Source organism: Dryobates pubescens, chromosome 31 (assembly GCF_014839835.1).
Source record: "Dryobates pubescens isolate bDryPub1 chromosome 31, bDryPub1.pri, whole genome shotgun sequence".
Classification (NCBI taxonomy): domain Eukaryota; kingdom Metazoa; phylum Chordata; class Aves; order Piciformes; family Picidae; genus Dryobates; species Dryobates pubescens.
The window spans coordinates 5,086,847-5,114,109 of record NC_071642.1 but is presented as its reverse complement, the minus strand read 5'-3'; the positions used below and the strand labels follow the sequence as shown (position 1 = coordinate 5,114,109).

Sequence of the window (27,263 nt, the reverse complement as noted above, 5' to 3'; positions counted from 1 at the left end):
AGGTAACAGAGGATTCCAGAGCACAGTGGAGATGACCCAAAGCAGGGAGGAGGTCAAAACCTTCCCTGCTCCCACCAAGGGCTGCTGAGATCTTGGTCCTCTCTGTGCACAGCCACAAGCAACACTGCAGGGGTCTGTGCCCTTCTTATGCCACAAACGACCACACAGGAGGGTGCAGCTCAAGCCAGTACGGTGCAAGCCCTCTGCTCTATGGGCATGGGCAAGCCCTGTGGCCATGGGCACAGGAGCCAGCAGGAGGGAGGCAGTGACTGTTCCCCAGCACTGCCAGCCAAGGGGAAGCAGCATGAGGGAGCCCAGACTGTGCCACCTCAGGGTGAGGACACACAGGGGGCAGGGGCTGGGGGTCTGTGATGCAGGATGACCTCCAGGCCTCACGGTGCTGAGCCCAGTGCCTGGTGGATCCCTACAGCTGTGCCCCAGCCCCAGAGGCCCCCAGCTGGTAATGGAGTAAGTGAAGGGAGAGACCTGTTCAAAGAGCACCTTGTTCTGTTCCGGGAGGGCTTCAGCTCCTTCTTCTCCTCCTCTGAGTTATCAGCCACTGATGTGTTCTCCTCATCCTCCTTCTCTTCCCTCTTTATTTCACTGGTGCCCGAGGAGACGCTGCTTCTGCCCAGCCCCCCGGACAAGCCTGCTGAGGAAGCAGAGCCACACGAGGAGGTTGGGGAGGCCTGACCCACGTGGAAGGCTTGGGGATCCCCAGGCCCTGTTCCTGCTGTGCTGCATCACCACCAGTGTGCAGCATCCTGGAATCATCCTGCAGTGCTGGTCTGAAGCAGAAAGAGCTGCAGGGGTGCTGGCTCTGCCCCACCATTGATCCCTGCTCTTCTCTCCTCAACTCCCAGACCCTCCAGAACCAGAGCCAGAAACAGAACCTGAGCCAAACCTCCCTGAGCAGAGCAGGGCCTGGGGGCTCTGTGCACCCACAGCTAGCAGGAGGGGCAGGAACAGGTAGGTCAAGCCTCTGGGAAAGACTGAGGGTATGAAGTGCTCCACAAATGCCCTGCAAGGGCACAACACCTCCCCCTCCTCCCAGCCTACTGCTGCTGCTTGGGGCTGGAGCTAAGGGGTGCCCTGGGTCCCCCCAGGCTGCCTTACCGCTGTATGTGTCCTGCTGCCTGCTGAGGTCAGGGAGTGAGCTGGGCTGGGACGGAAGTGAGACATGGTTGTGGAGCATGCTGGGGTTGCTGGACAGCCCATCTTCAGGGTGACCTCCTCCCACCTACAGCAGAACAAGCAGAGCAAGCCTTGAGGAGGGGAAGTGTCACAGCTGGTGGCATGAGGACAGCACCCTGAGCACAGCCACTTGCCTTTCCTCACATGCTTCCCACCACCCGCAGCGTGGGCATGCAGCAGGGGAGAGCCACCCTGCTCCAGCACCAGCTCTGGGGACCGTGGTGGGGACATGGCTGAAAGCAGCTCTGTGCCATGGACATCAGCTGGACCAAGCAGAAAGCCCCATCAGTGCCCCCTCACCATGGAAAAGCCTCTCCCTGCTGGCAAGGCTGGCACACTGGAGAGGACACCCTGCCTGTCTCCATCAGGCACCAACATTTCTGCCACCTCCCCAATGCCACCAGAGGAAGGCACATCCCAGCTGCGTCAACTTCACTCTGAAGGGCCTGGATGCAAAGGGTGAGGGCCAGGGAGCCCTTCTGAGCCTGCACCCTAAAGACTGGGCAGAAACTTGGCTGCACACAGCCAGCCCTGCAGCTGGCAGCAGCTGGCAGCAGAGGACACACAGGACTCGTGGTGTGGCAGCAGAGTCTGGGGAAGGGAAGCACAGGAGGTTTTCTAAAGACTGGAGATGCAGGCAACCAGCTCTGCCAAGAACATGCTGCTGTGATCAGCCTCTGGATGAGGAGGGACCCTGGTGACCCAGCATGAGACCTCAGCATCCACATGCTGAGGGCACCTGGAGCTTGAGCACCCACCAGCACCCTCTGTGTGCATGGATGTGGAGCCTGCCCAGGGGTTTGGAGCAGAGAAGTCCTGGTGATACCCTGCACCAGATCCCTCTTCTCCTTCTCCCTGCACCCCCTGGGAACAGTTGTGTTGAGGGATTTCCATCCATGTTGCAGGGAAAGAAGAGGAGCTTCCAGCACCTCTGCCAGTCCCAAGAAGGGCAAGGAGTGAGCTGTGCCTGAGAGCCATCACTGAGCTGAGGATTCAACCCCCTGCACCTCACCTGGTCAAAGCTGTTGGCAGCTGACCCAAGCTGGACACTCCAAGCTACCCTCACACAAAAGGTAAAGTCCCTCTGGGTGAAGGACATGGACCTGCTGGAGTGGGTCCAGAGGAGGCCATGAAGATGATCAGAGGGCTGGAGAACCTCTGCTGTGGGGACAGGCTGAGAGACATGGGGCTGTTGAGGCTGGAGAAGAGAAGGCTCCAGGGACACCTCAGAGCAGCCTTCCAGTACCTGAAGGGGCTCCAGGAGAGTTGGGGAGGGACTTTGGACAAGGAGTGCCAGGATTAGGGATAATGGATTTGAGCTGGGAGAGGGGAGCTGCATTTCAATATCTGAGCTGGGGAGAGGCTGTTGGGAAGAGCAGTTCCAACCCCCTGCCATGGGCAGGGACACCTCCCACCAGCACAGCTTGCTCAGGGCCTCATCCAGCCTGGCCTTGAACACCTCCAGGGAGGGGACAGCCACAGCCTCCCTGGGCATCCTGCTCCAGTGTCTCCCCACCCTCACTGCCAACAATTTCTTCCTCATCTCCACTCTCAATCTGCTCTGGAAGAAGATGGATTGAGATTAGACATTAGGAAGAAACTCTTCCCCAGGAGGGCAGTGAGGGGAGACCTCAGAGCTGCCTTTCAGCAAGGCTGTGGAGGGCCTGTTCAGAAGGGCCTGTGGGGATAGGCTGAGGGGCAATGGTTTGAAACTAGAGCAGGGCAAATTTAGGCTGGACACCAGGAGGGAGTTCTGCATGGTGAAGGTGGGGAGACACTGGAACAGGTTGCCCAGGGAGGTGGTGGAGGCTCCATCCCTGGAGACATTCAAGATCAGACTGGATGTGTCCCTGGGCAGCCTGCTCTGGCTGGAGCTGTCCCTGCTGCCTGCATGGGGTTGGAAAAGATGCCCTTGGAGGCTCCCTTCCAGCCTGATGCATTCTGTGATTCTATGGAAGCCAGGAGGAGCACTGGGTCCCCAGCATGTTCCCCACCAGCTGCCAGGGTGCTTCCACACTTACCAGGCTTGGGTGCCTGCTCCCCAGGGACATGACTGAGGCAGGGAAGGCCTGGGCCAGGCTGCCCACAGTGGCACTGTGAGCTGGTGCTGAGCCCAGCAGCCCATGCATGTCCCCGTGGTTGCTGGGCATGGCAGCGGTCTGGCCCACGGCGTGATTCCTCAGCACGTGGATGGCTTCATCCAACCTGTCTTCCATCTTGTTTTGCTTGAAGGACAGGACAGAGAGAGAGGTCTGTGTTAGTGCACTTCAGTGCTAGTGCCTGCAGCCTGCTGCAGCTCTCCTACCTGAGGAATGGCTCGTGGCAATCTTGGATTTGGCTACCAAGGTAGGGATAGGAAGAAATAACCTCCCCCCCAAGTCAGGGCCATCTCTTACAGGCAAAAGGGGTCAGGAAGGGGAAGCAGAAACCAGCCAGGAATCTGCTGAGCTGGGTCAGACCCACAGAGATGTGCAGGGGCTGTAAAGATGGGGAGGGGGCAAGGCTCTGGGCTCTGTCAGCAAAGCTCTGGGGGCCAGGAAGCAGAATCCAGCTGTGCCCAGCTGCTTCCAACCAAAGGTCCATGTGTAACCGAGCATCTTCCTCGAGGGCCCAAATGTCCCGGGGAGAGGGGACGGGAGGGATGGCAGGGGACAGGAGAAGGCAGATCTGCAGCACTTACTAAGGTGTGGAGGCTCCCTTCGTAGCTGGGAGATAAGGCACCTTGTCCGCTCGCCCGCGACCACTGCGCCGTGCCTGCAACCAACGGGGACAGCTTGGCACCGCGCACGGCCGCCGCTAGGGGGCGCCGGAAGCTGCGGCACCGCGCTGGGAACCGGACGCGGCGCTCTGCGTGGCACCGCCGGGGCACCGCCGCACCCTGCGGCACCGCTCGGGCCACCGCGGCACCACATGGCACCGCCGGGGCACCGCCGCACCCTGCGGCACCGCTCGGGCCACCGCGGCACCACATGGCACCGCCGGGGCACTGCCGCACCCTGCAGCACCGCCGGGGCACCGCCGCACCCTGCGGCACCGCTCGGGCCACCGCGGCACCACATGGCACCGCTCGGGCCACCGCGGCGCCACATGGCACCGCTCGGGCCACCGCTGCACCCTGCGGCACCGCTCGGGCCACCGCGGCACCACATGGCACCGCTCGGGCCACCGCAGCGCTCTGTGGCACCTCAGGGGCCACCATGGCACTGTATGGCACTGTATGGGCCGCTGTGGTACCATATGGCACCGTGCGGGCCACCAAGGCACTGTATAGCACCATATGGGGCAGCACAGCACCATGGGGCACCTCATGGGGCGCCACGGCACCGTATGGCACTGCACACGCCACTGTGGTACCACACAGACCTTCACAGCACTGCATGGCACTGCATGGGCACCACAGCATCGCATGGCACAGTGTGGAGCACCACAGCACTGCACGGCCCTTCCTGAGCCACCACAGCATCACACAGCACTGCATGAGCCACCAAAGCACTGCATGGCATCACACAGCACTGCACAGCCCTTCCTGAGCCACCACAGCATCACACAGCACTGCATGAGCCACCAAAGCACTGCAAGGCATCACACAGCACTGCACAGCCCTTCCTGAGCCACCACAGCATCACACAGCACTGCATGAGCCACCAAAGCACTGCATGGCATCACACAGCACTACAGACTCTACCACCAAGGTACCACATGGCACCACACAGGCCTCCACAGCACCACATGGCACTGCATGGGCCACCAAAGCCCTGTGTGGCACCACATGGACCACATGGCACCACAGAGCAGTGCAGGCACTCCTCTGCTCTACCTCAGCAGGAAACTGTGCCCAGGCCTTCAGAGCTGGTGTTTAACCTTGCCCACCCTGGGCTGCCTGGCCCCACTCACACTGTGTTCACCCCAACCCCAGGGGGCTGGTGGGTGGCTGTGGCTCTGCACCCTGGCACCAACCAGCCTTTCACTGGGCACTGGGAATGGTTTTTAACCAGCTGGCTGCTTCCCAGTTCCCACTGTGCTCCTGCCACGGGAGAGAGAGCCAGGGACAAACTCTTTCTGGCCTCTCTCTGGGACAGGAGCAGGTCTGGGGGGGTGGCAGGGACACTTTCACTCAAGCCTGTGGCAGTGCTGCTGAGTGGGCCAGGCTTGGCCTCTGGCAGAACCTCCTCCCAAAAAGCATCTTCACATTTCCTTGTCCTTCCCCTCCACTCTCCTGCTTTTAGAAGCAAAGGGGATTTGGTGAGGTTGCCCAAAGCATCTCCAGTGTGGGCCTGGGGCTGCTCTTGGGGGACACTGCCTTGTCCCTCCTGAACCCAAAGCTGATGTCCCCCTTTACAAGCAGAGGGATGGTGTCACCTACCTGCAAGCCCCTGAGGGGAGCCGACTGGTGTGGAGGGGTTTGAGGAGAAGTTATTGCTAGAGTGATCAGGGGAATAGATCTGCAGGGAGACAAGAGGGGCATGGTCAGCAGTGCCCACCCCTGCCATGGTCTCTCCCTCCCCAGCAGCAGTAAGGACCCTCCAATGGCACCACCCTGTGGCACCTCCCTTCCCACAGCCACACCTGGCATGAGGCCCCAGCCCACCAGTCCCTCTAGAGCTCCCCCATGAGCCCTAGGGGCTCTGTCCCCAGTGCCATCACCTTGCAGCTACAGCCTCTGCTCTTCAGGTCCCACCTCAGAGGAAAGTGAGAGCCCCAAGAAGTTACAGCAGGGTTCAGTGCTGGCACCCCCTGGCCCCCAAGCACAGCTCCCTGCCCTGAGTGGGACAGGGGCAATCCCAAGCTCTGACAGCCCAGTGGGAACAGTGCCCTCTGGTTTGAACCAGCACGTGCAGGGCCACAGCTGGTGGGACCTCCAAGTCCTGCTGCAAGGGCCATGTAGGATCATCTTGCTAGAGCAGTACCAGTGGCAGAACCAGTACCAGTACCAGTGCCAGCCCAAGAGCTGGCTCAGGGCCATGGCTCTGTGGTGCCACCACGATGCCATGCTCCAGTTTCCCCTTTTTGCACAGGGCCAGGATTCAGGATGGTGGCACACAGAGTGTGGCCAACCACTCCCTCAGGGGCTGATGTGACTTTGGGCTGCAATCCCTCAAACCCCTCATTGTGTTCATCTTCCCTGTGGCCCAAAGGGTCCCTGTTACAGCGGGGAGGTCGAGGGAGGAGCTGGGAGAGGATGAGGGGTCTGCAGAAGCTCTTACTGAAGCTAGTGCCTTCCCGAGGGCATCTCCAGAGCTCCCGGCGGTGGTTCCTCTGTTACCTGCCGAGAGAGGACACAAACATCACTGCCAGGGCACCCTGCTGAAGCCTGCCCAGGTGTCCAGCAGCAATGACCTTGCTGTGTCCCTTCCTCAGGTGGTAAGTGCACACAGAATCATGTAATTGTTTGGGTTGGAAAAGGCCTCCAGGATCATCCAGTCCAACACCAACCCAACCCCACCGTGGCCACCAAACCATGGCCCCAAGCTGTGTAGCCTCTGCATGGCCGTGGGGCGAGGGCCATGGGTACCTACCCATGATGGTGTCGGTGGCGCTGATCGGGGGAGTGTGGCTGGAGACGCCGTAGGGTGTGGAGGCCGAGGAGAAGCCAGACACAGAGGGCAGCCCCCCGTTCACCTCCCCTGAATGCAGCTGGTAGTTCTGCAGAGAGGGGACAAGGGTCAGAGGGGCACTGCAAAGGCTGCCAGGCTCAGCAGCTGGGCTGGCACTCAGGTTCTCCTTGTTGGCAGCTGCCCCGAGCTGACAGCTACAGGGCAAGGTGCCAGTGGAGACCCCCACAGCAGCTATGGCATGAGGTGCCAGGGTGCCACTGGTGTCCCCCACAACAGCCACAGGACAGGGTGCCAGGTGCCATTGGAGCCCCCCCCAACAGCTATGGCATGAGGTGCCAGGGTGCCACTAGAGCCCCCCACAGCAGCTATGGCATGAGGTGCCAGGGTGCCACTGGTGTCCCCCACAACAGCCACAGGACAGGGTGCCAGGTGCCATTGGAGCCCCCCCCAACAGCTATGGGATGAGGTGCCAGGGTGCCAGTGGAGCCCCCCCCAGGAGGTAGAGGCCAAGGTGCCAGGGGAGCCCCCAGGCACACCTTACCATGCGTTCGTGCTGATGTAAACTGTTGAAGCCACCAGACTGCGGGAGTGGGGAGGAGGAGCTGCCCAGCATGGCACCGTAACTCGACTGGCTCATGGCACCTGGTGAACTCCACAGGTCTGGCGAGTTATGGAGCCCATCTGGAAGGAAAAGCAGAGCTGAGAGGGGCAGAGATGCCAGGGTGTGTCCTGCAGCTGCAGGGCGAGCTTGCCCGGGCTGGAGGTGCCGCGCCTGTCCCCACCGCGTCCTGCCCACGCTGAGCATCACCTGCTGAGCACATTGGAGCCACTTCAGGGCTGCCTCCTGCCCTGTGCGCTCCTGCCCCCAGCTCCTTCCATCCCGCAGGCTGTGCAGTGCCTCCCATCACCCCCAAGGGCTGGGCAGCCCTGCTCTGGTTGGCTTGAGGGCTGTTTGTCACCCACCTGCCATGTAAAAGGCTCCAGGATACACAGTGCTGGGAGGCTTCGAGGGAGTATATCCAGCTGGATCCCTGCTGTAGTCATCACCTGAGTTGGATGGATACACCTGGGGGGCAGGAAAGGCATTGAACAGCAGAGCTCAGCCACCCCACAGCCCCTCAGCCTGCCCATGGCTCACCCCACCCCACACAGCTTTCCTCTCGTTCATGGCAGCAGACGACAGAGTCGGTCCCACAGCTAAGCTGGGGTGGGGGGAAGCGAAGTGGCTCAGGTGGCAGCGGTGCCCACTGGCACAGCTCTGCTGGACAGCAGGGCAGGGCAGAGGGACGTCACAGAGACACATCCCAGCTGCCTTCCTGTAAGAGAGCAGGATCCCCACAGCCCCCTCCTGCAGAAGCTGCTGGTGCCAGCAGAAGTTTCAGCTCTCTGCTCCAGTTCCTCCTTCTGTGGTTATGACTTTTTCTGGGTAACCACAAAAACCATCACCTCTGCTGCTAACCCCACGGCCCAGGGTGGGCTGGGCACTGCCACAGGGACCTCCACAGGGGCTCTGGGACCAGCTCATCCCCGTGCTGGAACAGCCCCAGTGCAGCACAGCCCCAGCTCCAGCCCTTCACGCACACCCGAGGGGACACTGAGGCACGGTGGGGGCGGGGGGGAAGCTGAGGGCTGAGCCCTCAACAGGGACTGTCACAGAGGAGGGGACAGCCTTTGGCCAGCCCTCTGCAGCACCATTCAGCAATCTTTATTTACCAGCAGAATAAACAAAAGGCTTTTTTTCTTCCCCTCCCTCCCCCTTTTTATATCATCCAAAGGCATCACCCCAGAAAAGCCCTGGCTGAGGATCACCCTGAGCCGGCACAGAAGCATCCTTTGGGGCTTTGGGTTTTTGGGGGTTGGTTTTTTTGGTGGGCTTTTTTTTTTTTTGTTTTGGTGTTGTTTGGGCTTTTTTTATTGCTTAAAGCAGAAATTCACCACGCAGAGAAACTGAAATGCCACCCAGAATGACATGAGAACTTGGGCTGCAGCTTATTTTCAGCCCCATTGATTCATTCTGAAACCACCCATCTCTCGGGTTTTGAAGCACAGAGCAGAGGAGGGGGGGGGCAGGGGTGCTGCCAGCTCTCTTTGGAAATGAAACCTGCCCCCCCAGTTTCTCTTTCCCCCAGTGCCAGCCAGCTCCTCCTGTTGGCCTCCTGTCCCTGAAGGGATGAAATGGTTCTCTCTGTCTTGGAACTGCCCAGGGCACCAAGGATTTCCCCTTCATTTTTTTGGTGGGAGGCAATAGAAAATAGAGGCTGTTCTAGGAATAAAAACCCCAAAACTCTGGAAAGCACTGCTGTCCCCACAGGGGGCTCCAGGAGAGCTGGGGAGGGAATTCTGACAAGGCTTGGGAGTGACAGGATGGGACAATGGCTTTGAGAGTGGAGATGAGGAAGAACTTCTTGAGAGTGAGGGTGGGGAGACACTGGAACAGGTTGCCCAGGGAGGCTGTGGCTGCCCCCTGCCTGGAGGTGTTCAAGGCCAGGTTGGATTAGGCTTTGAGCAACCTGGGCTGGTGGGAGGTGTCCCTGCCCATGGCAAGGGGTGTTGATACTAGATGGTCATTCAGGTCCCTTCCAACCCAAACCAAGCTGCGATGATCTCTGGCAGCCCAGTTACAGAATCCCTGATTCTCAGCATGGGAGGTTGGAAGAGACCTCTGGAGACCATCCAGACCAATGCTCTGCTCCAGCAGGGCCCCCACAGCAGCTTGCTCAGGGTCACAATGGCCAGGGGGGGTTGGAAGCTCTCCACACAAGGAGACTCCACAACCTCTCTGGGCAGCCTGCTCCAGGCCTCCAGCACCCTCACAACAAAGAAATTTCTCCTCCTGCTCAGGTGGAACCTCCTGGGTTCCAGTTTGTGCCCCTTGCCCCTTGTGCTGTCCCTGGGCACCACTGAGCAGAGTCTGACCGCAGTCTCCTGTCCCCCACAGGTCTCTTCTCACAGCAGTGAGAACATTCTGCTATCTGTAAGCATGAGGTTCCTGCCTCCCTTGGAGCTGGAGGGTTCAGAGCCTCAAGGGCAGCCCTTGACCAGCTCTTGAGCAGGATAAGGCAGAGCTGAAAGCAATTCCTGGGCATCGCTGCTAGCGCCCGAGAGTGGGGAAGGTGTGAAACACAGAGGGGGCGAAAAAAAAAGAAGAGATAAGATAAAGAGAGGGAGGGAAGGAGGGGAAAGCCTGCCAGACGCTGGCAGCTGCCCCGGGCGCCTTGCTCAAGAAGAGAAACGTTCCCATCCCCGTCCCCTGGCCCTTCTGCGCGGCACGGCCGGGCGCGGGGAGCCGCGCGTGCGGCCGGGGAGAGCAGGGGAATGGAGGAGGCAGCGGAGAACAAGAATCCTGCAAATTGACTTTTCCTATAATTTGATTAAATAGCGGGAGCTGGGACAGGGAATCGAATGAAGCACGTCTAATAGCCCCGCGCCATCTGCCAGGGGCTGGCACCTGGCCAGCACGCCAGGCAGCTGTGCGGCAGCGAGCGGGCACGGGAGGAGGGGAGCCGGGGGGAGAGTGTGCTGCAGCATCCATTTAATAGAGCCAGAGTGAAAAAGGAGGAGGGAAAAATAGCAGGGATGAGCTAGAGCAGGGCTGCAGAGCAGGGGGGGAGTTCGCTGTGCTGCGTTTCCTATCTTGTTCGAGTGATAGGACAAGAGGAAATGGCCTCGGGTTAGGTTGGATGTGAGCAACAGTTTCTTCCCCCAAAGGGTTGTCAAGGCCTGGTCCAGGCTGCCCAGGGCAGTAGTGGAGGCCCTGTCCCTGGAGGGGTTTCAAAGCTGTGGAGAGACGGTGCTGAGGGCCACGGGCTAGCGGCGCCCGGGCAGTGTTGGGTTAATGGTTGGACTTCACACTCCGCAAGGTCTGTTCCAACCACAAAACTGGGGACAGACTTTGGAGCAGGGCCTGTTGGGACAGCACAAAGGGGGATGATTTGAAACTAAACCAGGGAGATTCAGAGTGGAGAGAAGGGAGAAATGTTTGACCCTGAGGGTGGGGAGAGCCTGTCCCAGGTTGTCCAGAGAGGTAGGAGCTGTCCCATCCCTGGCACCATTCCAGGTCAGGTTGGGGCTCTGAGCAACCTGCTCTGGTTGCAGCTGTCCTTGCTGACTGCAGGGGGCTTGGACTGGATGACCTTTAAAGGTCCCTTCCCACCCAAACCAGAATGCGATTCTACGATCCACCCTGCTCTGCCCCCTCCCAGTCCCCATCTCCTGCTGGACCCGAGGGTGGGGGGAGGGGCGGGTTTCACCCCCGGAGCGGCCCAAACCTTCCCTTTCCCTGCTGAGCACAGGGCAGGCTGTGCACAGCCACCTCTGCTCTTGCTCACATCCTGCGAGCGCGGAGCTCGGGCGCCCAGCCGCGCACCGAGCCGAGGCCAAGCCCGCGGCCGCCGGCCAAGCGCCGCAGGAAGCTGTAAATCAGCGCCAGGTCCCTGCTCCCCAGCCCGGCCCCAACCCCCGCGCCGGCGGCGGCCTCGGGGACCTCCAGGTGAGGTCATTTCCTCCGGTGAAAAGCTGCCAGCGCGGCCAGAGAGCCTGAGCAGCCCCAGCGCTGGGATTCGAGGGGCTGCCTGGGCTTGGTCTGCGTTCTTGGTTGGTTGGTTTTTTCCCTTCCCTTCCCTGTTTTTCGTGCTTCAGGGATGAGCCGGGGTGGGACCCGAGGCAGCCCCAGCAGCAGCGGCCGGGCTGGGAATGCGGCGGCTCCCGGCCCCTGAGCTGCCTGCGCTGCAGCAGCTGCGTCCTGCAAGAGCTAAGAGCTGCCTTTGGAACTGACAGAATCAAAGAATTGTCAGGGTTGGAAGGGGTCATTCAGTTCCAACCCCCCCGGCCACGGGCAGGGAAGCCCTCCACTCGATCAGGTTGCTCAGAGCCACATCCAGCCTGGCCTTCAAAACCTCCACCACCTCCCTGGGCAACCTGTGCCAGTGTCTCACCACCCTCGTGGGGAAGTTCTTCCTGACATGAAATCTAAATCTCCCCTCCTCTAGCTTGGATCCATTCCCCCCCAGCCCTATCACAGAATCACAGAATGGGAGGGGATGGAAGGGACCTCTGGAGATCATCCAGTCCAATCCCCCTGCCAGAGCAGGGTCACCCAGGGCAGCTCACACAGGAACACATCCAGGTGGGGCTTGGAAGCCTCTGGAGATGGAGACTCTGCCACTCTCTGGACAGCCTGCTCCAGGGCTCTGCCAGCCTCACAGCAAATGTTCCTCCTCATGTTTAGGTGGAACTTCCTCTGTTCAACTTTATTCCCATTACCTCTTGTCCTGTTCCTGGGGACCACTGAGAAGAGTCTGGCTCCTTCTTCCTGCCACCCACCCTTAGATATCTGTAAGCACTGATCAGATGCCCCTGAGCCTCCTCCTCTCCAGCTCACCACCCACAGCTCTCAGCCTTTCTCCATGTCAGAGCTGTTCCAGTCCCCTCAGCATCTCAGCAGCCCTCTACTGAACTCTCCCCAGTAGTTCTTTGTCCTTCCTGATCTGGGGTGCCCAGAGCTTGGCATGCTCTGGTAAAGCCACGTGATGTGTGGTGGAGGCCTGGGGGTCTCACCCAGCCCTGGGTCCTTTGCCAGGGCACAGGAGCCCACAGGGAAGCATGACATGAGCACTAACCCTGCTTTCCATGGCATCACAGAATGGTTGGAAGAGCGCTTTAAGAACATTAAGTCCAACCCTGAGCTCAGCACTGCCAGGGCCACAGGGAGCCTCAAAGGGGCTCAGTGCCCCAGGGGCAGCCCCAGCCCACACCACTGCCCAGCACCTTCTCTTCTGCCAGGTGACAGAAGGAGAGGCAATAGCCTGAAATTGTGCCAGAGGAGGTTAGGTTGGAGGTGAGGAAAAATTTCTTTGCTGCCAGGGTGGTCAGGGATTGGCACAGGCCGCCCAGGGAGGTGGAGGAGTCTCCATCCCTGGAGGTGTCCCAGAACCCTGTGGCCATGGCACTTGTGGCCATGGTTTGGTGGCCACGGTGGGGTCGGGTTGGTGCTGGACTGGATGCTCTCAGAGAGCTTTTCCAACCCAAACGTTTCTCTGCTTCTGTGTCACAAGAAATAAGCCCTGAGTAGCTTCCAAACTCAGGCCCCTCCACACTCACCCAGAGCCAGCACTGCTGCGTCCCTGCCCACCCTCACCTGCCGCGTCCACCCTCAGCCCCGCCAGTGCCTCTCGGTGCCTGGGGCAGGATCAGTCCCAAATCAATATTCCAGCTGCTGACCTCTCCGAGTTTTCCGTGCAGCTAGGGAATTACAGAGCAAAGCTCCTGATGTTAATCAGATGCTGATTAACCTATTTATTTTGCACGGGGTCCAGCCAGAAGAGGGGGGCTGCTCCTGCTCCGCCAGGCAGGCAAGAAAGGGCCTTTGATCCGCTGCCTTTGAGGCCCCTGCGCTCCCCGCGCTGATTTCTCTCCCCAGGTGTGGAAGTTCAAAAACAAATCCAAGAAGCCCAGAGGTCACCCAGCAGAGGGAGGGCAGGGAAAGAGGCAGCCCCGGCCCCAACACCCAGCTCTGCGGTGAGGGCTGTGCAGGTGTCGGCTCAGACGGGAGGGAAGGGCTGAGCTCTGGCAAAGCTCAGCAGCTCTTCCTGTGGGAATTGGGGCCCCTCAGGGCACTGCCAGCCCGATGGGCAGGGGGGCCCCAGCACCTTTGAAATCTGAGGCCAATAAAGGGCCATTTGGTGGCAGTGATGTGTTCCCCACATGTCGGCCGGGGTTTAAAGGCTCCACGTTTCCCACAGAAACCTGACACAGAGGCATGGAGCAAGCTCTCCCTGCTCAAACACAGGCCTGGAGCTGCTTTCTGCACCATGTGGGTCTGCATGGACTTGCACTCTGCAAGCCAAATCCAACAAGCCCTCGGTGCTTTCCTCTCCCTCCATCCTCCCACCAGCACCTCGGGGTCCATTTCTGTGGGCAGAGCCCAGGCTGGAGGTTACAGACTGTGCCACAGCTGCTCGCTGGGGAATGGAGCCCACTCCACTAGGCATCAGCAGGGGCAGCCAAAGGCACAACAGGCTTGGGCAAGGGCCCATCTCCAGTGCTGCCCCAGCCCCAGCTCAGCACCTGGCAGGATGGAGCCTGCCCGTCCCCCCACAAGCACGCAATGGCTCTGGCCAGGAATGCAGCCTCGGCCAGACAGCTCCCCCAGTCCTGCAGGAACCCTCCAGCCCACTCCAATTAGCTCTCCTGGAGATCCCATTACCTCTCACCACAAAGACACTGCTGGTTTATTCCCCCCAGCAGCCGCGGGAGCGGCTCACGTACTGCCGCAGCCCAGCCCCGGCAGCGCACACCTGGAGCAGCCCCAGCTGCCTGCCTGCCTCCAACTGCTTTGGTTTCCCTTCTGGAATGAAATCTGATCCCACCCAATGCTGCATTTCACTCGGGACATAACGTCAAACAGAGAGCTGGTGAGGGCAGGAGGTGGTGGGTCTGGGTCTGGGCAGGAGGTGCCACAGCAGCTGCTCCTTGTCTCCATCAGTGCCTCAGCACCACAGCTCCACAGCACTTCTCCTTGTCATAGGATCACAGAGTGGGTTGGGTTGGGAGGCACCTTAAAGATCATCCAGTTCCAACCCCCTGCCATGGGCAGGGACACCTCCCACCAGCACAGCTTGCTCAAGGCCTCATCCAGCCTGGCCTTGAACACCTCCAGGCAGGAGGAAGCCACAGCCTCCCTGGGCAAACTGTTCCAGTCTCTCCCCACCCTCAGTGCCAAGAATTTCTTCCTCATCTCCAGTCTCAATCTCTCCTCTCCCATCTCAAAGCCATTGCCCCTGGTCCTGTCACTCCCAGCTCTTGTCAATACTCCCTCCCCAGCTCTCCTGGAGCCCTTCAGGCACAGGAAGGCTGCTCTGAGGTCTCCCTGGAGCCTTCTCTTCTCCAGGCTGAACAGCCCCAACTCTCCCAGCCTGTCCCCACAGGGGAGGTGCTCCAGCCCTGTGATCATCTTTCCTCCTACTTAGGAAGCTGTGGCTTGGAAAATCCTTCCCTGTCCTCTAAAATCCAAGGCTTCTAGGTTTGGGGTGGCTGGAGCATAGGGTCAGAAGCTCTCACAGCAACAGGAGCAGGGGACACACACATCTGTGGGGAAAACATTCCTGCTACTTACCGAGGAAGGGAGTCCAGGAGGCACCTTCCGAACCTTCTTGGGCTGTCCATCTGGTTTGGAGAGAAGAGAGGAGCTGAGTTTTGAAGGGGTTGGTGTAGGGGGAAGCAACAAGTCACAGGTGAAAGCCTCCAAGGATGGAAGATGCAGGTACAGAGAATGCCCTGTAGCCCACAGGGGACCATCAAAAGAGAAGGGAAGCAGCTAAGGAACCACCAGCAGTGAAAATGTCTGAGGATGAAGCTCTCCTCCTCATCTCATCTGCACCATCTGACCCACAACCAGCTCACCACCGGGCAGCCTCTCCCCACACCCCACAACGTGAGGTGCTCAGCACCCAGGGGAGGGCTCTGCCTGCTCTCTGGAAGAGACCAAGAACCAAAATGGGTAGGGGGGGCAATGGTGGTGGAAACAACTGAACTTGGTTTGCAGAGAGGCTGCAGGAAGAGAACAAGGCCAAGGATGGGGCTGGATTGTCTCTGCTCCTTAAGGCAGCAAAACGCCTGGGCCAGGCTTGGGGCTGCAGGACCAATCCCTCTCCAGCCCATCCCCTCAGGACACAGTGTGCAGGGAGAAGGGAGGACACTGTTCAGGGAAACATCTCAAGGAGAGGCTCAAGGGGAAGCACTGATTTAAAAATGGCTATTTTTTAGCTCCTAACTAAGGCAAGCCCCAGCTGGGGAGCAGGATGCTAGCACAGCAAGTCTGCCACGCCAGGGACTCTGCTGGGGGGCAGCTCTGGAGGAGAAATTCATCACACAGAGTGACCTGATGGCAAAGAATCACTTTGCAGGCTGACACCAGAAGCCAGCAACGGTTTCAAGGGGCAGTACCAAGGTGGATGTCTGTTTCTGGAAAGTGCTGGAGCCACTGGGTGGTTTCTGGTTTCATTTGGTGGGGAAAGCCCAAAATAGCAGCAAGAAAGGGACTCTGGAGAGTGAGGGGGGAACTGTGACAAGAAACAAAAGTTCTGGAGAACTGAGTCTTGGCTTCACTCCACACTTAAGCTCACACATGAGCTCAGCCTTCATTCAGAGCAAAATGGCTAATTCCAAGGTAGATCCAAACATGGGTCTGGATCCAACTCCAGCTCTGGAACACTGAAGCAGGCAGGTGGGCAGGGAGAGGTCCTGGGGCAAACACTACTTGTTTGCAGGGCACAGCCTGGAGCTCACACTGCTTCTGAATGGCAGTCAGGGGCTCCAAGAGGGCCCTCAGCCATACAGGCAGACTCCAAGGCAGCCCAGAGTTTCCCAGGAATGACTACTGGGATGCAGTGTGGCTGGAGCTATCCTTAGGAGACCCTCAAGGCACTTGCTGCCTTCACCTAATCTGACACTTGCCAGACAGAAGGAAGTTTTCCATGACTGAATCCAACCTCTCTTTTCAAACCCCTCTTCCACTCCTGAAGGCCAACCCAACGTGGGCTCCCACCCAGGCAGCAGCCCCTGCAGCTGCTTCACCAAGCTGCAGGACAAGCCAGAGTGATGGCACCCAAGGGTGGCACCAAGGCACTTACCTATGTTGCTCTCAGCACCTCTCCTGCGAGGATTGTTGGGGTAAGAAAAATACTGGGAGCCTCCTTTCACCCCAGTGGGGGACAGGGTGCTCGGGCTGGCGATCCCCATCTCACTGGGCAGGAAACCAGTCTGCAGAGAGGGAGACAGAAAAGCCCTCCCATGTCATCAGGCTGGAAAAGCAGCACACTGCTGGGGCACAGCAGAGCTGCCTTCACTGCCTCACACCAGTTCAGCAGAGGGAAAACGTAAACAGAGAAGGCAAAGGGTGTGGGAACCTAAGTGCAGGTAGGAAAGAGCCTTTCAAGCTGTGTTTTCATGCTGGGCCCCAGTAGGGAGCTTCTCCACAAACCCAGGACATCAGGCAGCAGATGCCATCGTGGGGACCATTGGTGTCCCATCCTCCCCTTGCTGCCCACGAGGGCAGGATCATGGAATTATAGGATGGTAGGGGTTGGAAGAGACCTCTGGAGATCACCCCCTGCCAGAGCAGGATCCCCTAGGGCAGGTCACACAGGAACACATCCAGATTGGTCTTGAGAATCTCCAGAGGAGACTCCACAACTTCCCTGGGCAGCCTGCTCCAGGGCTCTGCCACCCTCATACCAAAGAAGTTTCATCTCATATTGAGGTGGAACTTGCTGTGAGTGAGTTTAGGTCCATTGCCCCTCACCCCCTACCCCTGGGTATCATTGAAAAGAGCCTGGCTGCATCCTCCTGACATCCTCATCCTGACAGGATGAGACCTGACAGCTGCTGAGGGCAAAGAGGAGGTGAGGGTCAGGGGGGGCTCATTCTGCAGTGCTCCTGCACTCAGGACCAAACTCTTCCCTTGCTGCTTCTGAGCTTTGATACCAAGGGATTATGGTCTGTGCTGTGCTCAGTGCTTTGGGGGACACACACCTGATGGGCACAGTGTGTCCACCCCCCCTCAAAGGGCACAGCCACCCTGATGGCCTCCTGCTGCCACCCCTGTGACGCCGCTGGGGACAGGGCAGAGGACAGTGGCAGCACTCACCCAGCAGCAAGCCCAGAAAGCTTCTCTGCCAGGGGTCTGGAAGGTTGTCACCTTTCTGTCCTAGCTGAGAGCTGGGGCTGTTCAGCCTGGCTCAGGGGAGACCTTCTCACCAGGGATCAGGACGTCAAGGGTGGCAGCCAGGAGGGTGGAGACTCCCTGTGTGCAAGGAGTGCCAGGAGCAGAGCAGGGGAGGTGGGGACAAGGTACTGCTGGGGAGATTGCCATGGGACTGCAGAGGAAAATGTTTCCTCATGAGCTCAGCTGGGCACTGGAATCCTCTCCCAGGGGAAGTGGAGGATTCCCTACCCTGGGCAGCTTAAGCCTCAGCTTGGCAGGGTGCAGGGCCAGGACCTTGCAGCTGCACTGACACCTGGAAAGGTTGCACCAGATGAGCCCTGGGGTCCCTTCCAAGATGGCACCCTGGGATTCTGTGATTCTCCATCCTCCCTAAACCCACTGCCAGAGACTGGAGACCCATCTGCCTGTGCCTCTGCCAGTCCCCTCTGGCTGTAAATCCCAGCCCAGGCTCTGGCACTGATGGTTTCCCTCCCAGCCCCAGCATGGATGATGCTGAAATGCCTCTGCTGGAGCTGTTTTCCTCCTGCATTTTACAAGGGGAGAGTCAAATCCCTCTTTCCAAAATGAGGAAACTCCTCCCTTGTGTTTATCCCAGCTGACCTTGGGCACGCTGGGAAGCAGCATGGAAGACAGCAGGAGCTGGAGCCCAGGGTGCTGGCTGACTCCTGGGATGGGCCAGCCCACTGGCATTGCCCCTGGCACCTCAGCAGAGAGGGAAATGCATTTGATGGAATTTCAGAGGGCTGCCAAAGGGCCTTGCAGTCAAAAAAAAGCTGAGTTTTGACCCAGCTCCTGAGGGCAGCAGGTTGAAATAAAGGAGGATTTCAGGCTTTTGAGGAACTGGAAAGAACAACCCAGTGCTTTAAAACTCCATCTCCTCCAGAAAGGGCTCAGGGAGGGAAAGAGGATCTGCTGTGTTCACAGCTGGTGGAATTCCTGCAATCTGTTCCACTGCTCAGGTTACCTCTGCACGGGGAGCGCTCGGCACCGAGAGGCCGGGGCACAGCCCCCTGCTGCTGCCTGCCTCCTCCAGCGGGCACCTCTGCAGGGGCACTGCCATTTCAGAGCCATTTCCCTTCAGAAAGGGATTCTCTGACCCTTCCCTCTCCCTGGGCATGCCTCCAGAGGTGAAAGGAGGAGGAAGCCAAGGGCGTTGCGGTGTTGCCCCATCCCTGGAGACATTCAAGATCAGGCTGGAGGAGGCCCCGGGCAGCCTGCTCTAGCTGGAGGTGTCCCTGCTGCCTGCCCTTTGAGGGTCCCTTCCAAGCCAGTGCAGTCTGTGGATCTGTGGAAGGTGCCAGTGCAGTCTGTGGATCTGTGGAAGGTGCCCTCCCTGTGCCCCCATGCAGGGCAGCTGCCTCCAGACAATTTTCCAGTGCGTTTCAAAAAGAAACAGACCCCACCCCGAGCCCCACCCCTCCCCCCCCAAAAAAACACTGCAGCCAGAAGCAACAACTGCTCTGGGGGCCAGGGCCAGCCCTGCTTGCAGGCCTCCCAGCACCCTGCACAAGAAGGGTTTTGTCTCCCCCTCCACATCAAACGGGCTGGGGGCTCTGCCACCCGACCCGCGCCTGCGCCGGGGCCTCTCCCAGCCCCCTCCCCCAGCGCCATTTGCCCACCCTGTTTCTGTTACCTTATATCTCCCCCCCTCCACTCCCCCCTGCAGCAAACCCCCAGCAAAAGCAGAACATTAAAAAGCAAGGCTTGGCATCTGGCCCATTTTTATTTTAGCAGCTTCAGTGGTAAATTAAATCCACTCTGGCACGGGCAGGCAGCACAGCTGCTCCAGCAAAAGGAAACATCCTCAGTTCAGAGCAGAGGAAATTATGACAAATTTGTGTAAAATTAAAACATGTAATATATGTGTGTGTGTGTGTGTGTGGACAGGGAGAGGAGCAAAAGCTGGCCAGCCCAAAAGAAGCAAGCTGCTCCCTTGGAATAAAATGGTGGCACTGTCTCCCTGGGGCCAGGCCCCGGCACTGCCAGGGCACTCGCAGGACACATCAAAGCTGAAGCGCTTGCTCCTTCCCCAAATGCTATTTCTGGCTGCTGGTGGCAAGAGCAGAGATCATCTCAGGGCTGCTGGATTGGATTCCTGGGCTCTGATTTACCCCTTGTGGTATTCCCCAGAGGAAGCAAGTTGTTGGGTTTGTTTTCCCCCCCATGGCACAGCCCTGGTCATACCAGAGAGGTTCACACAGGGTGAGCCAGGAGAGCTCTTGCTGCCATGTTGTGTCCAGAAGCATGGAATGGGTGGGAAGGGACCTTCAAAGCTCATCCAATCCAACCCCCTGCAGTCAGCAGGGACATCCCCAACCAGAGCAGGTTGCTCACAACCCCAAACAACCTGACCTGCATTGGTGCCAGGGATGGGGCAGCTCCCAGCTCTCTGGGCAGCCTGGGACAGGCTCTCCCCACCCTCAGGGTCAAATATTTCTCCCTTCTCTCCACTCTCAATCTCCCTCTTTCAGTTCCAAGCCATCCCCCCTTGTCCTGTCCAAACAGGCCCTGCTCCAAAGTCTGTCCCCAGCTTTCTGTTCAGCTCTTGAAGCACTGCAAGGCCACCAGAAGGTCTCCCTGGAGCCTTCTCCTCTGCAGGCTGAACAAGGCCAACTCTCTCCACCTTGATTGTGGAGATGAACATCTGCTGCACAACCACTCTAAAACCAAAACACTGCCCAGCATCCACTGAAGTGATGCTGCAACAGCACAGAAACCATCTGCTGGAGTGTTCCTCCCTTTAACTGCAGAGTGGGGGGACACAGGGAGGCAGGTTGGGGTGCAGGGTGAGCATGCAGAACACCAGACACCCTCAGGGCCAGCAGCTGGAGCAGAAGTTGCCTCCCAGTGCATTCCTCTGCCTGTGGCCACCCTGCCACAAGGAAAGATATTGCCTGGATCCCACTCCCTGAGGCTCCCTTCGAGGTCAGATCTGATTAAACACAGATCAGCCAGACACAGGATTAGCAGCAGTAAAAGAGGTGAGTCTGGAGAGGTTGGAGAAGTGAGGAGCTGCTGCAAGCCCATTCCTAAACTCTGCCAACTCCCCTGAGCCGGCACCAAGCGCCTGTACAAACCCCCAGCTCTCCACGGCCATCTCTGCGCAGAGCAGAGGCTTTCCAGGGCCTGCTGTAGAGAGGCTGAGATGCAAACCCCCAGCTCCCTCCCCATTCCCAGGCTCTCACTCCCAGCAGCCTCCAGCCAGCACACAAAGCAGCTGATCCAAGTGGATCTCCCCCTTACCTGGTTGAGTCCTGGGATCCCTGCGTCTCTGCCGAACGTGGAGTACGAGGCTCTGTCACTGCCCTTCCCTGCGGCACACAAAGGCAAACAGAAGGGTTGGGATGAGGGAGAGAAGCTTTGTGTGTCCTCCTGAGGGTCCCACCAAGGTGGGGGCTGCCTCCTGCCCCAGCTGGCTGCTAAAACAGGAGCCTGTGTGCACTGAGGGACGGCAGGGCTGGGCTGGGCCACAAGGAGCAAACACCGCAGCGATGCAGGGAAGTGCCTGTGGCCATGGAAACTGGCAGTGCCAGACCCAAGCCAAAAAATCCCCCCAGACACATTAATAAGAGGCAGCTGAACTTGGCAGAGGCACCAACAGAGCAAACTGAAGGCCAGGCAGGGAGGGACCAGACCTGCTGGGCACTTTCCACACCACAGGAATGACATCACAGCAGCCTGCAGAGCTGGGCTCCTGCTCCCCAGGGCACTGGCACTGAGTGTGGCCAGCAGGGCTAGGGAGGTTCTCTTCCCACTCTGCTCTGCCCTGGTGAGATCACATCTGGAATACTGGGGCCAGTTCTGGGCTCCCCAAGTCAAGAGAGACAGAGACCTGCTGGAGAGAGTCCAGTGGAGGCTATGAGGATGCTGAAGGGACTGGAACAATCTGTGTGGTGAGGAAAGGCTGAGAGCCCTGGGGCTGCTTAGTCTGGAGAGGAGAAGGCTGAGAGGGAATCTGATCAATGTCTATAAATATCTGAGGGGTGGGTGGCAAGAAGAAGGTGCCAGGCTCTTTTGGGTGGTGCCCAAGGAACAAGAGATACAAGCCAGAATCCAGGAGGTTCCATCTCAACAGGAGGAGAAACTTCTTTGGTGTGAGGGTGCTGGAGCAGGCTGCCCAGGGAGGCTGTGGAGTCTCCTTCTCTGGAGACATTCCAAACCCACCTGGATGTGTTCCTGTGTGCCCTGCCCTGGGTGATGCTGCTCTGGCAGGGGGCCTGGACTGGGTGGTCTCTCAGAGGGCCCTTCCAATCCCTACCATTCTATGATTCTATGACTACCTTCTTCCCCTGTCCTGCTGGAGATGCTGCTTCCCCAAGCCCCAGCTCTGAAGGGCAGGCACTCAACAGCAGAGCCTTTCCTTCCTTCCTTTCCAAGCCCCCTCCATCAGGTGCCATGGGGCAGGCTCCTGGAGCTGCTGGCAGCAGCTGTGGGCGAGCTGAGCCCACGTGCCCAGGCACTGCCAAGTGAACTTTAGCACCCAGCAAGGCCTTTATCAAACACCCAACCCCACCCTGCCCACATGCTGCTCAAGAGAGGGGTTTCAGGGGGAACAAAAAGCAGAATCCCAGGGTGCACACTGAACTGGCTCCATCCAAAGGGCCTTGCAGTCAGACTCTGTCCTCTCTGTCACTGCCCAGCAGCACACCATGGCCCTGGGGCAAGCAGCACCCATGGGTGCCAAGGAACATGCCTGGGGAAGGACCCCACTGCCAGGGCAGCAAGGGTGGGGAGAGATTGGAACAGGCTGTGGATGTCTCCTGCCTGGAGGTGTTGAAGGCCAGGCTGGATGAGGCCTTGAGCAACCTGTGCTGGGGGGAGGTGTCCCTGCCCATGGCAGGGGCTTGGAACTGGATGGGCTTTAGGGTCCCTTCCAGCCCAACCCATTCTGTGATTTTAGGAAAGCTTCTAGAAGCTGCAGTGCTTCAGAGCTCTCTCAGTGCTGGCTGTAACTGGATAAGCTTTGAGGTCCCTTGCAGCCCAACCCATTCTATGAACCTTTGAATCCCCAGAGGGGAAGGACCCCAGGCCAGGAGAAAGAGAACAGTTCTGCCCTGTGCAGAAGCACAGCAGCCTGTTGTGCCAAAGCAGAACCAGACTCTGCTCGTGTGGGGGACAGGCACTTCTTAATGAAAAAGTCTGACAAACTGCTCTGAAAATCCAAGAGGGATTTTCCCTTCTGTTCACTGTCACCAGGGAAAAGAGGCAGGGAAGGGAGAAGCTGGGGATGATGATCAAAACTGCTGTGGAAGGCAGGGCTGGGTGGCCCTGCTCCAGCAGCCGCCCCATGCCACCCCAGGGGACTCTGCCCAGGGTAAGGCTGGGAGGTGCTGGGCTCTGCCAGCCCCCACCCTGGCCAAGTCCCTTCCCAAAAAGACCTTGCCTTGGGTCTGGCTGGGAACCACCAGCAAAGCCAGCTGAGGCAGGGGTTAGAGCACTGGAGGGACATCTGGGCTGGCAGCAGCTCTGCACCCTGTTAAGAGGTTGTGGGGAGCAGAACAAAAGTGTGGGGGAAGCAAAGTTCCTCAAACCAGACCCCTGAAGCACAGACAGAGAAATGGGGGAAGGAGGGCATCTGCTGTGTGTCCTTGGCATGGAAACCTTAAACTCAGCCTAAAATTTCATAGAATGGTTTGGCTTGGAAGGGACCTTCAAGACCATCCAGGTCCAAGCCCCTGCCATGGGCAGGGACACCTCCCACCAGCACAGCTTGCTCAGGGCCTCATCCAGCCTGGCCATGAACACCTCCAGGCAGGAGGCAGCCACAGCCTCCCTGGGCAATCTGTTCCAGTCTCTCCCCACCCTCAGTGCCAACAATTTCTTCCTTATCTCCACTCTCACTCTCCCCTCTCCCAGCTCAAAGCCATTGTCCCTCATCCTGGCACTCCCAGCCCTTGTCACAAGTCCCTCCCCAGCTCCTGGAGCCCTTCAGGTACTGGAAGGCTGCTCTGAGGTCTCTCTGGAGCCTTCTCTTCTCCAGGATGAACATCCAGAGATAACCACAACCAGAGTGGGTTCCCCCACCACTACCACCCCCCCCTTCCTGCTGTGCCAGTGGTCAGAGTGCTGCAGGCCAGTCCCTGCCACCCCTCACCCCTGGTGACAGCTGGAGGCTGCTGCTGCTGTTTGGCTTCAGAGGCTTAAGTTAAGTAAACAAAGGTCAGGATGTCAGAGCAGGGATCTCCTAAATGACCTAATTTCTAAAAGAGCTTAGCAGCTCCACTGGCCCCAGCCCTGGCCACACAAAGAACTCAACAGGTTGTGGCACCAGCAGGGTGCAGCAGCTCCTGCAGCAGCAGAGGCCCAGGGTGATGCCACAGCACTTTACCTGGTCACCAACAGCCAGGCTGATACCAGCCTGCTGCTGCCAGCCAAGCCTGAACCAGGAGGGTTCTACAGAAGGCTCTGCATTGATGAGGTTCAACAAGGCCTAGGGCTGGGTCCTGCCCTTGGGTCACAACAACCCCAGGAAGGCTCCAGGCTGGGGGCAGAGTGGCTGCAAACTGCCAAGCAGAAAAGGCCCTGGGGGTGCTGGGTGCCAGCAGCTGAGGATGAGCCAGCAGTGCCCAGGTGGGCAAGAAGGGCAGCAGCAGCCTGGCCTGGGGCAGCAGTGGTGTGGGCAGCAGGAGCAGGGCAGGGATGGTGCCCCTGGATGGGCACTGGGGAGGCCACAGCTTGGATCCTGGGGTCAGTTTTGGGCTCCTCACTCCCAGCACACTGAGAGGCTGCAGCAGGTCCAGAGAAGGGCAACCAAGCTGGGGAAGGGTCTGGAGAACAGGGCTGGGGAGGAGCAGCTGAGGGAGCTGGGGATGGTTAGTGTGGAGAAGAGGAGGCTGAGGGAGACCTCATTGCTCTCTACAGCTCCCTGAGAGGAGGCTGCAGGGCGGTGGGGGTTGGGCTCCTCTCAAGGAACAAGTGACAGGACAAGAGGAAACAGCCTCAGGTTGCCCCAGGGGGGCTTTAGGTTGGACATGAGGAACAATTTCTTCCCCAAAAGGGTTGTCAAGCCCCAGCCCAGGCTGCCCAGGGCAGTGGGGGAGTCCCCATCCCTAGAGGGATTTCCAGGCTGTGGAGATGTGGTGCTGAGGGCCAGGGTTGGTTGGTGCCCTGGCAATTCCAAAGCACTTTTGTGACTCTTCTGCCTTTCATGTGCAGCCCCAGGGATGTGCTGCACACTTGGGTCAGTTGGAGTCTCTGGAATGGGGAAAATTTGGAAGGGAGGGGAGATGCCTGGCCAGCCCCAGCCCCTGCACCCTCCTTCATCACCACTTCAGAAGGGACAAACCCAGCAAAAGCCTCAGCAGGAGAAACTGCATTTAACTGGCTAGGAAAACAAGGCAGGAGGCAGAGCACCAGACCTGCAGACTGCTGGCTCTGATATCTCCAGCCCACTGAGATAAAAGAAGTCCCCAGGCTGGGCAAGAAGCAGCTGAAGTTGCCAGCAGAAGGTGCTGTGCTGTTTCTGCTGCCAGCGAGGTGCCAGCCTCACAAGGAGCTGGGATTTGCCTGAGTCACCTTCTCACAGCCACAGCCCTGGGGCACTGCCCAGCAGGAGCAGTGGGAAAGGCTCAGGGCCATGGCAAGGGCTGGGACAGAGGCAGCTCTCACACACCAGGAATGTCCCCAGATGCCAGCTGGCTGCTGACTGAGCTACTGAAACCCTGCAGCTGGGGGTTAGGGGATGCACCTTAGGGGCTAAAACTATCCCAAACCAGAAGGTACTGGGAACAAATCCCTTGATGGGAAAGGGCTTCCCTTGGAATCCTCCCTGATGGACCCACCTCTGCAATTCCAGCCTGCAAAGGTGCAGCCTGGTGGAGGGCACCTTGAGCCAGGTGCATCCAAAACCCAGCTGGGAGCACTCAGCATTTCCAGCTCTGCCTGGCACTGTGTGTCCTGGCATCCCACTCCTGCCTTTGCCACCCCCTCCACCGCCTCCCCTGCCCCCTGCCTGCCCACGCTGCCTCTCCCTGCTCAGCAAGCCATGTTCCAATCTCTCTGCTCCCCCCAGCACCTTGCCTCTTGCAGGATCTGGCTTTGCTGGGCTCAGACAGGGTCTCCTCCAGGCTTGCCTTCACCTCAGGCTTCTGCACAAAAATCCTCCCCACCCCCCCTCCCACATTTGCTCCTGGAGACAAAGTGGCAGAACCAAAACTCCTCCTTCCCCAGGCTGCCACCAGCTCCAGCAGCAGGGTTTGGGCTCAGCACTCAGGACTCTCTCATCCTAAGTGCTGGAGCAGCTCTGCTGTGAGGACAGGCTGAGGGAGCTGGGGTGTTCAGCCTGGAGAAGACTCCAGGGAGACCTCAGAGCTGCCTTCTAGTACCTGAAGGGATCCTACAGGATGGCTGCAGAGGGACTTCTCCTGAGGGCCAAGGGGGAATAGTTTGAAGCTGAGGCAGAGCAGGGTTAGACTGGACCTGAGGAAGAAGTTCTTCAGTATGAGGGTGGTGAGACTCTGGCACAGGCTGCCCAGGGAGGCTGTGGCTGCCTCCTGCCTGGAGGTGTTCAAGGCCAGGCTGGATGAGGCCTTGAGCAGCTGAGTCTAGCTGAGAGGTGTCCCTGCCTGTGGCAGGGGGTTGGAGGAGATCAGCTCTGGGGTCCCTTCCACCCAAACCACTGAATGATTTGATGATCTTCAGCACAGCAAACCAGCTTTAAGTAAACTTGTGAGCTTGCCACTTCTCTCCCCAAGCCTCACACCTAGACATGTAAAAATGAGTCAGGAGCAAGGGTTCAGCTGCCCATGAGTCCTGTGGGAGGTGCTGGCAGTACCCCACGCTCCTGCCAGCCCACAGGGACTTCACTCCAGGGTCCCTACTTCCTAGAATCACAGAATGTTAAGGCTTGGAGGGGACCTCTGGAGATCATCCAGTCCAACCTCCTGCTAAAGCAGGATCACCTGGGGCAGGTCACAGAGGAACACATCCAGCTGGGTCTTGGAAGTCTCCAGATGAGACTCCACAACCTCTATGGGCAGCCTGCTCCAGGCCTCCAGCACCCTCACACCAAAGAAGTTTCTCCTCATGCTGAGGTGGAGCCTCCTGGGTTCCAGCTCACACCCAGGGCCCCTTGTCTTGTCACTGGGAATCACTGACCAGAGCCTGGCCCTTTCCTGACACCCACCCTGCAGGTGTTTCAGAGCCATCACCCCATCCCCACGCTCCAAAACAGATCCCCCCGGAGCGTCCCACGGCCCCCACCACCCTGACACAGCCACCCACCGTGTGCCAACCCCCAGCCCCACAGCAGTAATTCCATTAGAGTTACAGCCCGGGGAAAAAGGGGGAGGCAAAGCCCAGGCAGGGATTAGAAGGCAGGGAGGAAAAAAGCCACGTCGAAAAAGCAGGAGCAGCACCGAGCCCCATCCGTGGGCAGATTAAAGCCATTGTCCAGGAAGAAGCCAATCCCCAGCAGCTCACAATGCAGACCAGATTAGGAGCAGTCCTCTGAAAGGAGCTAATTACTCCAATAATTACTAGACAGAATCTCTTCTGCCTTATCAGTTTCCTTGCTGGTTAAGCAGCCCCCACCCTGCCCACCCCCCGCTGCCCAGGGATGGTTAAAGAGGGGCAGAACTTGGAGACTGGTGATTTGGAAGGGACAGAAAAGGGCTCCTCACCCTCTGGGATCGGCCCCTTTGTCACCCTGGTGTGTCCTGGCACCACCCTGGGCAGGCAGGGATGGTCCCTGTCACCTCTCCCCAGTCGAGGCTGGGATGCTCAGACCTCATCAGGGCACTCAGACCTCATCTGGATACTCAAAACTCATCTGGATGCTTGGACCTCACCAA

The 27,263-nt window shown here is 58.8% G+C and overlaps 1 protein-coding gene across 16 annotated transcripts in view; it reads right to left on the bottom strand.

Annotated features, from left to right (window-relative positions):
• The window catches only part of TCF3 (transcription factor 3), a 97,654-nt gene that overhangs the window by 6,743 nt on the left and 63,648 nt on the right, over nucleotides 1-27,263 (bottom strand). For 6 of the 16 annotated variants that reach the window (XM_054174953.1, XM_054174956.1, XM_054174958.1 and 3 more), the window contains 12 exons: nucleotides 20,716-20,783; nucleotides 16,379-16,508; nucleotides 14,863-14,912; nucleotides 7,713-7,815; nucleotides 7,291-7,430; nucleotides 6,711-6,837; nucleotides 6,399-6,457; nucleotides 5,558-5,636; nucleotides 3,875-3,948; nucleotides 3,216-3,419; nucleotides 1,117-1,240; nucleotides 487-652 (listed from right to left, as the gene is read on the bottom strand). In XM_054174953.1, the coding sequence (XP_054030928.1) occupies nucleotides 487-652; nucleotides 1,117-1,240; nucleotides 3,216-3,419; nucleotides 3,875-3,948; nucleotides 5,558-5,636; nucleotides 6,399-6,457; nucleotides 6,711-6,837; nucleotides 7,291-7,430; nucleotides 7,713-7,815; nucleotides 14,863-14,912; nucleotides 16,379-16,508; nucleotides 20,716-20,783 (1,324 nt within the window). The remainder of the gene's footprint in view (nucleotides 1-486; nucleotides 653-1,116; nucleotides 1,241-3,215; nucleotides 3,420-3,874; nucleotides 3,949-5,557; nucleotides 5,637-6,398; nucleotides 6,458-6,710; nucleotides 6,838-7,290; nucleotides 7,431-7,712; nucleotides 7,816-14,862; nucleotides 14,913-16,378; nucleotides 16,509-20,715; nucleotides 20,784-27,263) is intronic. The other 10 variants (XM_054174959.1, XM_054174961.1, XM_054174963.1 and 7 more) reach the window with 3 other exon arrangements.